The sequence below is a fragment of the Pelophylax lessonae genome, assembly GCF_965119305.1.
Source record: "Pelophylax lessonae genome assembly, chromosome: 8".
Lineage (NCBI taxonomy): Eukaryota > Metazoa > Chordata > Amphibia > Anura > Ranidae > Pelophylax > Pelophylax lessonae.
The window spans coordinates 228364463-228378062 of NC_138775.1; the positions used below are offsets into that span (position 1 = coordinate 228364463).

The 13600-nt window shown below is 42.8% G+C and overlaps 1 protein-coding gene across 3 annotated transcripts in view; it reads left to right on the forward strand.

Moving 5' to 3' along the window:
* The first annotated feature begins 238 nt into the window (after positions 1–238).
* The window catches only part of SEC16B (SEC16 homolog B, endoplasmic reticulum export factor), a 379445-nt gene continuing 366083 nt past the window's right edge, over positions 239–13600 (forward strand). For 2 of the 3 annotated variants that reach the window (XM_082265600.1, XM_082265602.1), the window contains exons 1-2: positions 239–389; positions 4805–5129. In XM_082265600.1, coding sequence (XP_082121726.1) covers positions 4837–5129 — 293 coding nt within the window. In that variant the 5' untranslated portion in view covers positions 239–389; positions 4805–4836. Of the gene's footprint in view, positions 390–443; positions 543–4804; positions 5130–13600 lie in introns of those variants that run through there. The other variant, XM_082265601.1, reaches the window with a different exon arrangement.

Genomic DNA, 13600 nt, shown 5'->3' on the forward strand with positions numbered 1-13600 from the left:
TACATGTCTAAACGCGAGTACTTTAGGTGCATATTATAATGCAGAATTTTCTGCTAGCTCTACCAGCAAGAACCTGTGTTCCATACAGAAAGCATGCAGACGCCCATGTGAATGATTGCCCTAAACATGTTATTTCATAGCATTAGCTTAGAAAGTTTTTCCATGAAAAGATCAGTTTCAGTTCATTCACTGTTGTCTTTGTTTTTTTCTTTTCTAGATACACACAGCCCAGCCGGGGTTGTCATCATACCGATGTACCTTGACCCCGCTATATTTGTTGGCTGTGTACGGGTGTTTGAAGCTGAAGCATAAGGCTCTGGTTCATGTGGCACATGGACTTTAGCATACTTTATGAGCAATCTCTGTTTCTTTCTCTGTGACAGACACAGGTGAGCTCTCTCATGTCATATATACTGCCGTTCGATGTACATAGGTTACGGTTTTATAGGATTTTCATTTCTTCGCACGTCACTTTTTAAGCCTTCCATACGGAGTTAAGAGCGAGCTGTGCTTGGAGAAGTTATTAGATCCAGTAACAAAAGGTAAAGTGCACCTGTTGCTAACAGGTGGAGGCAGACATTTAGTGGGCACTGGACAGAACTAATAACCGTGAAATTGCAACCCATCAATTCAGCAGGAACAATTAAACTTGCCGATGCACTTCATGAACGAGAGGTTTTTAGTGAATAGACTGGCTGAGCTCCCTTGTATATGATTTAACACAACAAAAATGGGTTTTCTTTTTGAAAACGATGGTTTCTCTGTAAATGTAATGACTTTGCCAATTTATTTGTCAGAACTTGTACTGGGGATGTCTAAACAAAATGTGGAGCCTAAGGCAAATATGAAATGTGCATTGTACGTTGTCACTATTGTCATGAAAAGGGATAATGACAGAGTTTTGTGCTTCTGGTGTCATTACATGTATAATGACAACCTCCGAGGCTCAGGAAATACAATGCCAACTTGTAGGATCAACAAATGGGAAGCAGACGCTTTTAGCTCTGTGAAACCAGAACGCTTTCTGCGGCAGCACTAGGAGAGAAAGGTGCAGAGGGGTTGATTTTGTGTTAGGCACTGGTCTAAAGGTTAGGTTTGTGGTAGGGGTGGGAGTTACATTTTAGCTTTAATCACTTGACCTCCAGAAGGTTTTACCCCTTTCATGGCCAGATCATTGTTTGCTATTTAGCACTTTAACTGGTAATTGCACGGTCATGCAATACTGTAGGCAAATTAAATGTATATAATTTTTTCACACAAATACAGATTTCTTTTGGTGTTGTTTGATCACCACTAAATTTTTTTATTGTTTATTATTTTGATTTATATTTTGAGAAAAAAAAACTATATTTTTCACTTTCTATTATGAAACATTTGCAATAAAATCGAATTTCTTCATATGCATTCTACTACATGTCTTTGGAAAAAAAAAAACGAAATTCCATTAAGTGTATATAAATTGGTTTGTGTGAAAGTTATAGTGTCTACAAACAATGGCATGTTTACTGGAATGTACGCAGCTATGACTCTATACTAAGAATAGCGGTGATCAGTGACTTATAGTTGGACTGTGATAGTGTGGCTGGCAATCTGGCACTAACAGACCCTCACTGGGATGCACACTAACTGACACTGACATCAATAGTGACAAATACAGTGATGAAATATAATACTCTACACTGTATTAATGACACTGACTAGGAAGAGGTTAGCATCAAGAGTTTAACTGTGTGCCTAACAAGTGTAATATGTGCTGCTTTTACTAACAGATCTGGCTTTTTTCCCTCCCTTTGCAAGGAGAAGAAACAGCCAGATTTCTTATCTGTGTACAGAGCCCTGTGTGCTTGTAAACATAGGACTCTGTGCTATGATTGGCTACAGCCTATTAGCAGGTCTCAGCCATAAATCATTGGCTGGGACCTGCTGGAAAAAATCCTGCTTTACAGCCATGCTGAACAGGCTGGATGAAATACATGTACATGATCCAGGCTGACCTACACTTTAATGTAATCCAGACTAGAGTTCCAGGGCATGGACTGAGAATAGCCGGGGCCCATAGTACACAGGAGCCCGGATCACCTGGCTCATCTTTCAATGGGGGGGGGGGTCAGCTCTCACCGCCAGGGGGGTGTCTCTCTTTTCCTAGTCATAACCTGTTCCTGAACCGATCAGGTTTGCACAATTAAACAAGTTCATGTCTCCTTCTCCAAAATGGCTTTACTCACACCATCACAATTTCGATATTTCCCTGGTTTAGACAAGGATGTGGTGATGAGTGGCTTAGCTTTAAACTTTAATGAATTTAACAGGTTATACAGTTCCATAAGCTGGTGTAACGCTTATTGGACAGGGTATAAATGAAATTCATTCATTGGCAGATAGTAGCAAATAAGTCCACATCCTGATAATAAGACAAGTCCCATTAACTAGTCAGGAGGGGGTGCTGCGGTGCTACTCACAAGTTAAGCTTGATACTGTGCTTTCCATTCTTTAGGCCTCTACACTTTCCTCCCTCAGGGGGAGCGCTTCTCCTTCAGAGCTCCATCCTGCCCTGTCTTTGCTGCTGATGAAGACCCAGATTAGCTCCTCCCTTCCAAATTTATAGCAACATGGCCGTTCACTCACACCTCCCAAAGAAAGTGGCCACACATTAAAGGGGAGCGCCTACCTACATGCATAAGCTGGCCAAACACCTTTACATTTCTTCCCCGCTCTCCAACATCCCAGTATGTGGGCACGCCCTCACTGTCCTCAAGTACAGTGCAGGACTACTGGTCCTGCATTGCATGCAGTGACATAGAAAAGCCCGAATTTGGAGAAGCCACAAAGTGAAGCTGTTTTAGGGGTTGGTCATGCATCTGGGAGGAAGCCTGCGAGAGTTGGAAATAAAGTGCATATTGTAGCTTTTACCCACACTAGACTAAATTAGCATTTATCCTTTGCATTGTTAGGGGCCCTTTGTAAGGGTAATTTTATTCTGTCGTCCAGAGATGGGCTTTAAATGTTTTTTTTTTTTTTTTAATACAAGTACCTAAATTTGACTTGGTTTTAGTTTCTTGCAATTCCCTGTATATATAGCAGAGTTCAGAATATAAGAGGAAAGACTGGGGGAAAATCAGATGTACTGTATGCAAGTGGGCTGACAAGGAAAAGAGAGCAGAGTAAGCAGAGGGATGACCATAAAAATCCCCTGCTGTCCTTTAACTGTCAAGTCTGCAGGCTGAGGGTGAAGAGGGGACACCCATGTATTTTGTCTACACAACACAAAAAGAAAGTGGTGTCATCTGGCTGGGTGAGTTGTCTGGAATAGCTGTTTAAATCCCAGGACTAAATGGTCAGAACCACAAATCCTTTCTTAGGTGAAATACAGTATGTCCTGTGCATTTACATGCTTGCCTGTGTAACGCTCCTGCGTTTTTAGTATAGGCTGGATTTGCAGCTGCAAAATCTCCACTCAGTAGTCATGTAAAGATGTGTTGAATACCAGATCCAACTCTCCAGGACTCATCACCGTGGGCCTGTCAGCTTCAACATACAGATATATACACACTCAATGAGATGTTCCTGGAGTGATAGGATGTATATGATAGTATGAAGGTGATGTGCTGAAGGGACAGGTGTGAACAGTGACAAGGATGGTAATCACTTGATAGGTTTGTATAGGAGAGTTCAAGATGGTATTTAGGAATGCAGATAGGTTAGTATCGAGTATGCTAACAGGTGGTGAGGACAGCAGATGACAATTACAGGATAGACTAACCCAGTGCAAGGATAGATAGTAGTAGACAGGAGAGCTAGCAATCTATGCAGCAGTGCAGATGATAGATGGTAGTAGGCTCAAGAGCTAGCAATCTATGTAACAGTGCAGATGATAGGATAGTATGGATAGGTAGTAACAGTCCTTAATGTGCATAGGTAGATAGTGCAATAAGGTTATGGAGGGTTCCCCTGCGGGGTACTTATCACTTGTAATGTTAGTAGTTTAGAGAGGTCCAGTAGATAAGGAATGATCCGGTAGCGAGATACAGGGATCAGTAGGGAGGTTCCGGTCTGCTCCAGGTAAAGGGAATAGCTGGAGGTTCCGATCGAGAGACAGGCTTGAAAGCATGTGGATAACAAGGCAGGAAAGCAGGGTGAGATAGCCATAAGTAGAAGCAGTATTCCAAGAGTGATCGGGTAGCGAGATACAAGATCAGTGAGTGAAACAAGTCCAGGTAGCGAGATACATGAGCGAGTAACATCAGGTATGGCTGCTTCAGGCATGGCTTGATCGAACCAACCATGCGGTTGAACGAACAATGTGAGTGAGACCGCCGGCGGTTGAAATAGCCGCTCTGCGGCGCTCAGCAGTGACATCATCGTTCTTAAAGGTATATGCGTACCACCTGAAGAGAAAGGTGGGACGCATTACAGAGAAAGTGGTGATTAAGGGTACCAGAGGTACCAGAATCTTACAGCCTGGAGTTCAGTTTAAAAAACATAAAATACTTGATGGATGTGGTAGTAATAATTCTCAGGATTCCTAGATCAAATTTGTTAGAAACAACAAAGATTCAAAGTTTTAAAGACTGTTTATCTCAAATTGCCTCGTTTTCTGAGCACTAGGCTAAAGCTGATAATTACTGATCATTTGATTTGTGTAAACTTTGTTTTTGCTTACAATAGAACTCTAAATGTATTTTTTTATACTGATAATAAAACATGAAGATATATACAAGGCCACTTTTTTTGTTTATTGGCCTTTTATGTGTTGAATAATTATAGGGAATATTGGTAAAGCTTGTTATTTTTGTATTTTATAAAGGTGTAACCCGTTGGTGGCATTTCTTGGGTGCAATGGATCATGGTGCTCCTCCTTGGATTAACCAAAGCAGACCAGCTGCTGGAATGCCCCAGTGGAGAGGAATGTACCCCCCTCCTTCTCTGCATCCCTACAGGACCAGCGACTACGGATATTACCAACAGTATCCAATGCAAGGTGGTCAACAAGCGTGGCATGGTCAGTGGATAGACTACTATTCCCGATATCCTGCTAATATGCCCAGGCTTGTAGAGACTGGGCGCCCAGCATCAAGGGCAGAAATTTATGAAAGGAGTGACAGAAGAGAACCATATCGACCTTTGTCCAGGTGAGAGCTCCTTAAAGAACATGATAATACAAACTTAAAGACATAGACTAATAACAAGAACAATTAATGAGTTTAGGCAAAGAGCAATGATGATGTTCAAAGTGTAGTAAGTATACAATCACCAAGTTTCTGTTTATGTATATTGGTGAAAGTTCGTAAGGGCTGCTGTGATTTAATATCATCTGTATATTGTTCTCTTGGCTCAAAACATTAATCTTTCAGTGCTAGATTGTCCACTCTGCATGTTAAGAGGGAAACAAACCTATCAATTTAACAGTTCCAAAAAACAGTTACATTCCCCGCAAGTGTCAAATTATCAAATGGCTGGTGTGATAACTGATCACACGTTTGGCATCATGGCAGTTTATGATCAAACAGATGCCAAGATGGCAGCTTCCTTGGCTGAAAAAGATAGGATGGTGTAGTTCCGTTTTAACATTGCTGATGCTGGCCTGACCAAGGACTTTTGCCCACCAAGCCCAGAGACGTACTGTACGAATGCTCTTCTGATCTAAACATTGTTAGATCAGGTGTATGTTCCCTAATGTCTGTAGGCACCTTAAGCCTTTAAGTGAACCTGTACTTTGCTCATTCAGGGCAAAGCAACAGATTTAAAAACTGCTGTCCTCCATTAGTCCACTGGGAATTAAGAGAAATACTTGATAATTTTAGGTATGGGGTGCATTTGATGATGTCCCCTTCTTCCCACAGTGCTGCTAGTTAATAATTAGCCACTCAGATGCTTAGTGTTGCCACATTTTGACAGGTTCTGAGACATTAGTCCTGTATAAGTTTCAAGATGCGATTTCATAACTTACGCAGGGCTTCCTCTCTCCTCATTTCTGGAGGCCGATTGAAGCCATGAAGGTGTAAGGTCACAGTAAGGTCAAATAAATATTTGGTGTATGGAAAGACAGCGCTTGCAAAAATGTGAATTCCAATAAAAATAAAAAATATATATTATATACATTTATAATATATGAAGTAATAACCATGTAGTGCAATAGTTCTAGATATAAACTTATAATAGTTGATTATATGGGTGCATAAAGTGCAATCGTGCTACATCCAAACCATAATACTTAATAACAAAAGTGCAATAATAATCATCTATAAGAACTGTGTAATCAATATGAGGTGCAATAGTGCAAATTGAAGCAAAAATAAATGTCCACTGATGTGACAATCCAATAGGTTGCCCAAATGATGTATGATATAATATGTCCAATATCAAGTGCAGAGTGCTCAAAAAGTGCTGCTGAAGAAAAGGTGCAATAGGTGCTCCACATGGTGCAAAGGTGACAAAAATCCCCTTTAGGGAATCCACTCACCAGAGCCGATGGACCTTAGAAAGGTCAAGAGCCTTATGATAAGGTGGACGGTAAACCTCCACGCAGAAACACAGTAGATCCCCTTCTTCAGTGTCACTAAAAAAAAGGGATGAATCAACAAAGTGAAGCCTGCATATATAAGTTTATTAACCACTTGCCTACTGTGCACTTAAACACCCTTCCCATCCAGGCCAATTTTCAGCTTTCAGCGCTGTTACACTTTGACTGACAATTGCGCGGTCATGCTACACTGTACCCATTTGAAATTTTTATCATTTTTTTCACACAAATAGAGCTTTCTTTTGGTGGTATTTAATCATCTCTGGGTTTTTTATTTTTTACAAAAAAAAAAGAATAAAGACAGAAAATTTTGAAAAAAAAAAAAAGTTTTTCTTATTTTCTGTGAGTAAATTTTGAAAATAAATTTTTCTCCTTCACTGAAGGGCGCTGATGAGGCGGCACTGATGGGCACTGATAGGCTGCACTGATGGGCACTGATGTGGTGGCACTTATGGGCACTGATGAGGTGGCACTTATGGGCACTGATGAGGAGGTACTAATATGCCGCAATGATGAGCACTGATAGGCGGCACTGATAGGTGGCACTGATAGGCGGCACTGATAGGCGGCACTGATGAGCACTGATAGGCGGCACTGATGAGCACTGATAGGCGGCACTGCTGGGCACTGAGAGGTGGCACTGCTGGGCACTGAGGTGGCACTGCTGGGCACTGAGAGGCGGCACTGGCGGGCGGCACTGCTGGGCACTGAGAGGCGGCACTGATGGGCACTGGCGGATGGCACTGATGGACACTGACGGGTGGCACTGATGGGCAGCACTGATGAGCACTGATGGGCAGCACCATCAGTGCCCACACTCAGTGCCCATAGTGCTGCCAGTCAGTGCTTATCAGTGCCTAGATGAGCAGGCACTGATGGGCACTGACTGGCAGCACTATGGGCACTGATTGTGGGCATTGATGGGGGACACTGATGGCGGGCACTGTGTATGTTTTTTACCTTGTAGTAATCAGGGCACTGGTGATCAGTGCCCTGATTACATGTCTCTTTGTCCCTGGCGCTGTGCAGCTCTCCCTCCTTCCTCACACTGCAGGCTCCGTGTGAGGAAGGAGCGCTGGTGATGAGAGATGATCTCATATGTTTACATATGAGATCATCTCTCATTGGATGATCCGATCACGTGGTGAATGGCCACTGTGATTGGCCATTCACCACGATCTGTGATCGGCCGTGTCCAAGGGACACGGCCGACACAGATTCTCCCCGCTGCGCGCTCGCGGGAGCGCGCGGGGGGCGTGTCACTGGGAGGCCGTTTAAAAACGGCCTCCCGAAAATTCGAGTCCGCGCTGCAGCCGTATATAGGCTGTAGCGCGGATGGGAAGTAGTTAATTACGTATAAGTAATAATACTCACAAGGATAAAACTAAAACTTTCCTTAAAAAAGACACAAATGTCCACATGCAAAGAGCGATCACATAATCCTTCCGGGAACGCACCCACGTTCCACGGACTCCAGGAAGTGACGTTGCGTGGTTTGCCGTTTACCGGAAGTGCGTCAATGCTTTTCACCCGCCTACAAGGGGTGTTTTCAAAGACATCACTTCCGCATACGGCCAGATAATTTATACTGCTCCTAGAGATGCCGTGGTTACTGGAGCACCAATCAGAATGGTAATCTAATTAAAGAGTACCTCACTTCCTTTTTACAATCTCGTATACAAGAGGTTAATAAAATAGCAAGAAACAAATAACTAAAATGTATAGCATGGACAGATTAAAATCATAAAACCACATAGCATATCTATAATTACTACTAATATGACAATGACATTTTCAAAATTAATGTCATCGTATCCTTGAAAATAAATATTTGATTGCCTGCAGATTTTGTTTGCCCACTTACAAAAAAATGAAAGGTCTGTAATTGTTATTATAGGTGTATTTTAAATGATAAAGACAAAATATCAGCCAAAAAAATAATAAAATACATGATACAAATGTTATAAATTGTGTTGCAGTTCAGTGAGTAAAATAAGTACAGATCCCCTACCAACCAACAATAATTCTGGCTCCCACAGACTGGCTACAGTATGTGCTCATGTGGTACACAGATTAGTCGTGTCAGTTTAAGAAGGTGCTCCTAACGACAACTCATTAAGTGTAAAAAGACACCTGTCCACAGAATATTTCTTCCATTCAAACTTTACGATCATGGGCAAGACCAAAGAGCTGTCAAAGGACGTCAGGGACAAAATTGTAGAACTGCACAAGGCTTGAATGAAGACAAGACCATCAGCAAGAAGCTTGGTGGGAAGGAGACAACTGATGGATCGACTATTCCCAAATGGAAGAAATACTACGTAACCATCAGTTGCCCTCAGTCTAGAGCTCCATGCAAGATTTCGCCTCATGGGGTAAGGATGATCATGAGAAAAGTGGGGGATCAGCCCAGAACTACACGGGAGGAGCTTGTGAATGATCTGAAGGCAGTCGGGACCTCAGTCAAAAAACAAATCATTGGTAACATAGTACGCCGCCATGGATTTGAACTCTGCAGCACACACAAGGTCCCCCTCCTCAAGAATCTACATGTACAAGCCTGTTTGAAGTTTGCCAAAGAACAACTAAATGCAGGGCTTTTTTTCTCAGAAAATAGGTCCAGGAACTCACCCTCCCCAGCCAATCCCCCCCCCCCCAACCCCAACTTCCCTTCCCTGGGAAGAAGTAAAGCAGCGCCAAATCTGCTTATTGCGTAAGGCCCAAAAGGCAAAGAGTACTGCACTGAGGAGCGCGTAACACACGGAGCTCAGGAAAGTGTACTCTGCAGTGATGAGGTGTGTGTATCACACAGGGCACAGAAAAAAAAAAAAAATCAGCAAAAGGGACAGTACATATCTCCCCCAGTGTAACTATTGCTCACCTCTGTCCCCCCATTTACACCTAACCTCTGCAGTTCACCTCTTCTTCTCTCCCATCAACAGCTTACCAATTCTTCCCCCCATCCGCAGCTCACCTCTTCTTCCCCCCATCCGCAGCTCACCTCTTCTTCCCCCCAACCACAGCTTACCATTTCTCCCCACTTTCTGTAGCTCACCACTTCTTCCCCCGTCCACAGCTCACCACTTCTTCCCCCGTCCGCAGCTAACCACTTCTCCCTACTTCTGTAGCTCACCACTTCTTCCCCTGTCTGCAGCTCACTACTTCCCCACACTGTCTGCATCTCACCACTTCTCCCCACTGTCTCCAGCTAACCACTTCTTCCCCCTGTCCGCAGCATTCCACTTCTTCCCCATCCCCAGCTCACCACTTCTTTCCCCCATATGCAGCTTACACTTCTTCCCCATGTCTGCAGCTCACCACTTCTTCCCCCCCGTCCGTAGCTCACTAGTTCTTCCCCCTGTCTGCAGCTTACCACTTCTTCCCCCTTTTCGGCAGCTCACTACATCTTCTCCCGTTCTCAGCTCACCTCTGTACCTCTGCCCACAGTTTACCTTAGCACCCCCCACAACTCACATTTGTACCCCCTGTCAACAATTCAACTCTTCACCCAACATCAACAACTTACACCCTCAGTCCACAACTACAGCTTGTCTCATCCCCCTTCCACATTTCACTTCTGCACCCCCATCTACAGATTACCCCAATCCACAGCTCTCATCCCTTCAACCTTCCAACTTTCACCTCTTCACCCCCTGCCACCTTAAACAACCTGTCAACCCCCCTTCCCAGCCCCTGTACCACTTGCCTCCCCCATCTCTCCCCCTTTCCAGCTGTCATCTCTTCTCACAACTTCAGCCCTCTTGACAACCCCCCCCCCACTGCGGCTGTCACAGATGCCTCTATGCACAACAACTCCCCCCTCCCCTTCTCCCTTTCCCTCCATTCCGTCCCCCCCCGCCCCCCCCCCCTGTCAGACTTGTGTAGCACAGAGCCAAGGAGGAGTATTAGAACACTTTACTCGGCACTGAACTACACACGTCTGACAGGAGGGAGGGGGGGGGCGTATGGGTGGGACAGGAGGCGCCACTGTAAGCTCCATAAAAATGAAAAAAAAAATGCAGCGGTCACGATGTGGGGACTCGGGGCACCCAGTGACACGTGCACAGCTGTAAACATATCCTAAGTGCCTGGCAATAGGACACAAAAGCCGGTGGAGGAAGCAAGTAGTGCAAAAGCTTCCTCTACTGCCTTCTTTGTTCCGTGCCAGGATGGAGAGGACAGGGCTGGCAGAGGTGGCGGAACGCATTCTATTCAGCAGGATTAAAAAGCCTTCTGTGTGCAGCAGCCCCCCTCAGGCCCTCTAATACTTAGACTTTAGGCTCTGTGTCTGAATGGACACAGGGAGCAGCGGCTCGACTCAGGTGCCCCCATAGGGAGCTGTGGGTGCACTCAACAGGAGGGAAGGGTAAGGAGCAGCGAAGATGGAGCCGAGAAGAGGAGGATCTGGGCTGTTTTTTTCACAATCATTAAACAGAGCAGGTATGTATACCATGTTTGTTATTTTTAACCCCAAAAAATGGGACTTTACAATCACTTTAAGGATTTAGAGAAGCTCTGTAAAGAAGAGTTGACCAAAATCCCTCCTGAGATGTGTGCAAACCTGGTACCCAACTACAAGAAACGTCTTACCTCTGTGCTTGCCAACAAGGGTTTCTCCACCAAAAATTAAGTCATGTTTTGCTTTGGCGATCAAATGCTTATTTTACTTACTAAACTGCAACTCAAATTATAACCTTTGTATCGTGTGTTTTTTTTTTTTTTTTTTCTGGATTTTTGGTTTATATTCTGTCTCTATCATTTAAAATGCACCTATGATAAAAATTATAGACCCTTCATTTCTTTGTAAGTGGGCAAACATACAAAAATCTGCAGAGGATCAAATCATTATTTCCCCCACTTCATATACTGTTTATATATATATATTTTTTTGTACTGTATGTATACACATATGCACCATTGTGTGTGTCCGTTACACGACCAGTAACCTTGGCTAATCTTACATACAAAAGAACTGCAGTGATGGAGACATGTTTGAACGGTTTTGTTTGTTGGAACAGAAGATAATGACTATGTTAGAGTGCTGCACATACAGCTAGAGGGATGCTGACTGCTGCAGCATGAGTGCTGCCCACATTTACAACTATTATCCTCATACCCTGTAAAGATGTTGAATTATAAAAAAGTCAGAGTTATTTTTAATCAATTGATTTGTTAGTTCATCTTTTTAGGGCGCATTTTATCTCTGTAAAGAACAGTGTGTAATCCTCTAGAAAACACTTGTTCGGTTAAATTAAAGGTCAGCCACAGATGCATTAAATTGTATCTGTCCATCATAAACCATGGAAAGAGGCTAGATCAGTGTTTCAGAAAATCAATTCACTAGGAGCTTTTGGCACTGCTGTAGCATAAGGCATATATGGCCCTTATTTAATAAAGGGTTCTTTTTCCGAAATGCTTTTTCCTAAAGCTAAACACAAAGCAGACATAAAATACACTAATTATTGAAGTTATGTGTTCATTGACAAATTATTGAAAGGAAGGGGGTTAAACCTGGCGCACAACTGGGAAAAGATAAGTGTCCAAAAAACAAAAAAATATATAACAACAAACGCTTCCGCACACTCCAATAGCCAACTTGTACTAATAAACGAGCACACTGACTAGATGGTATAAATTAAATAAGAAGAGTCCTTATATAAAGAGTCCATCTACATACGTATCCATGCACCACACTCCGCAGGCTGCTCTGCAAACAAGTAGAAGGGGCTTGTGATGAGCTGCAGGGAGAAAACAGGCGCCACACTGAGTGCAGTATGTCAGGATCGTATGTTTAATATATCAAATGAACAGGTACTCACAAACGGTATGATAAAAACAGCATAGCAGTATGTGACAGGGAAATCCCAGTGTCCAGATTCAGGATGGCACTAGCGGTCTCGAAGCCCTGGGTAGTAGCGAGTGGAGAATCGACACTTCCCATATGCTGGGGACACAGCGCTGGCCGTCCTGACGTCACTTCCGGGATACGTACTGGCGCCAGCGACGCGTTGTCGGAGCATGCGCTCCTTCTTCAGGCCGATAATGCGCCATTTTGGACGAGGGCTTAAATAGACAGAAGGGCAGAGCCAGCTGGGTCCTAAAGAGTGCCATAATTCTGACTCAAAAGGAAGAAGCCTGCTATAACACTGAACTGAAACGAAGTGTATTATAGACAAACAACCAAAGCAGTGGTCAACTGGAATGCAGTTATCAAGAAACACTTACATCACATTACATATGTATATATATCCCCATATTGTTACACACAGGAATATATTATCATAATATAGTGATATAATTTAAATAATTTGTTATAAAACCAAATATATAAAAAATCAAATATATAAAAATATATAAAAAAATATATAAAAAAGGGATATATATATAGAAATACCATTTTTCGTTTTATAAAAGCCACCATATTTTTATAAAAAATACACCATATTTTTAAAAAATGCACCATATTTTTCAAAAAATGCACCATATTTTTTAAAAAAGCCACCATATTTTTAGAAAACATATCTTGTCTAAAAATTATAAATCATATAGGTTATCTGAAAATTATCATCAGCCAACATATCCATCCAATAGTGTATCCCATTGGATTATCCTAACTAAGTACATGGCCATTATAAAGGATATTTTAAAAAGGGTATTTTAAATAAGACAATAGGGCATATCTCTCAGATGTCCAAACAAAAAATTATTGAATAGGATCAAATGAGAGAATTGGTCTCAATTTCCTCATTCAAACCACCCGGCACCAAAGTATCTAGGGTATAAATCCAATAGGCCTCTCTTTGACATAATCTCTTATAACGATCTGCTGGCGCAAAGGTAGCGGGTATGGACTCAATAATCCACACCCTGAGGCCGACGGAAAGGTGTCCATGATGCAGCAGGAAGTGGCGTGGAACACTGTGCTTGTCATCACCAGCCTCCACAAACCTGCGATGTTCACCAAATCTCTTCCTCAGGGTGCGGATTGTCCTTCCTACATAAAAGAGCCCACATGGGCATGTGAGGCAATAAACAACAAACTCAGTGGAGCAGTTGTAAAAATGTGTAAATGAATATGTT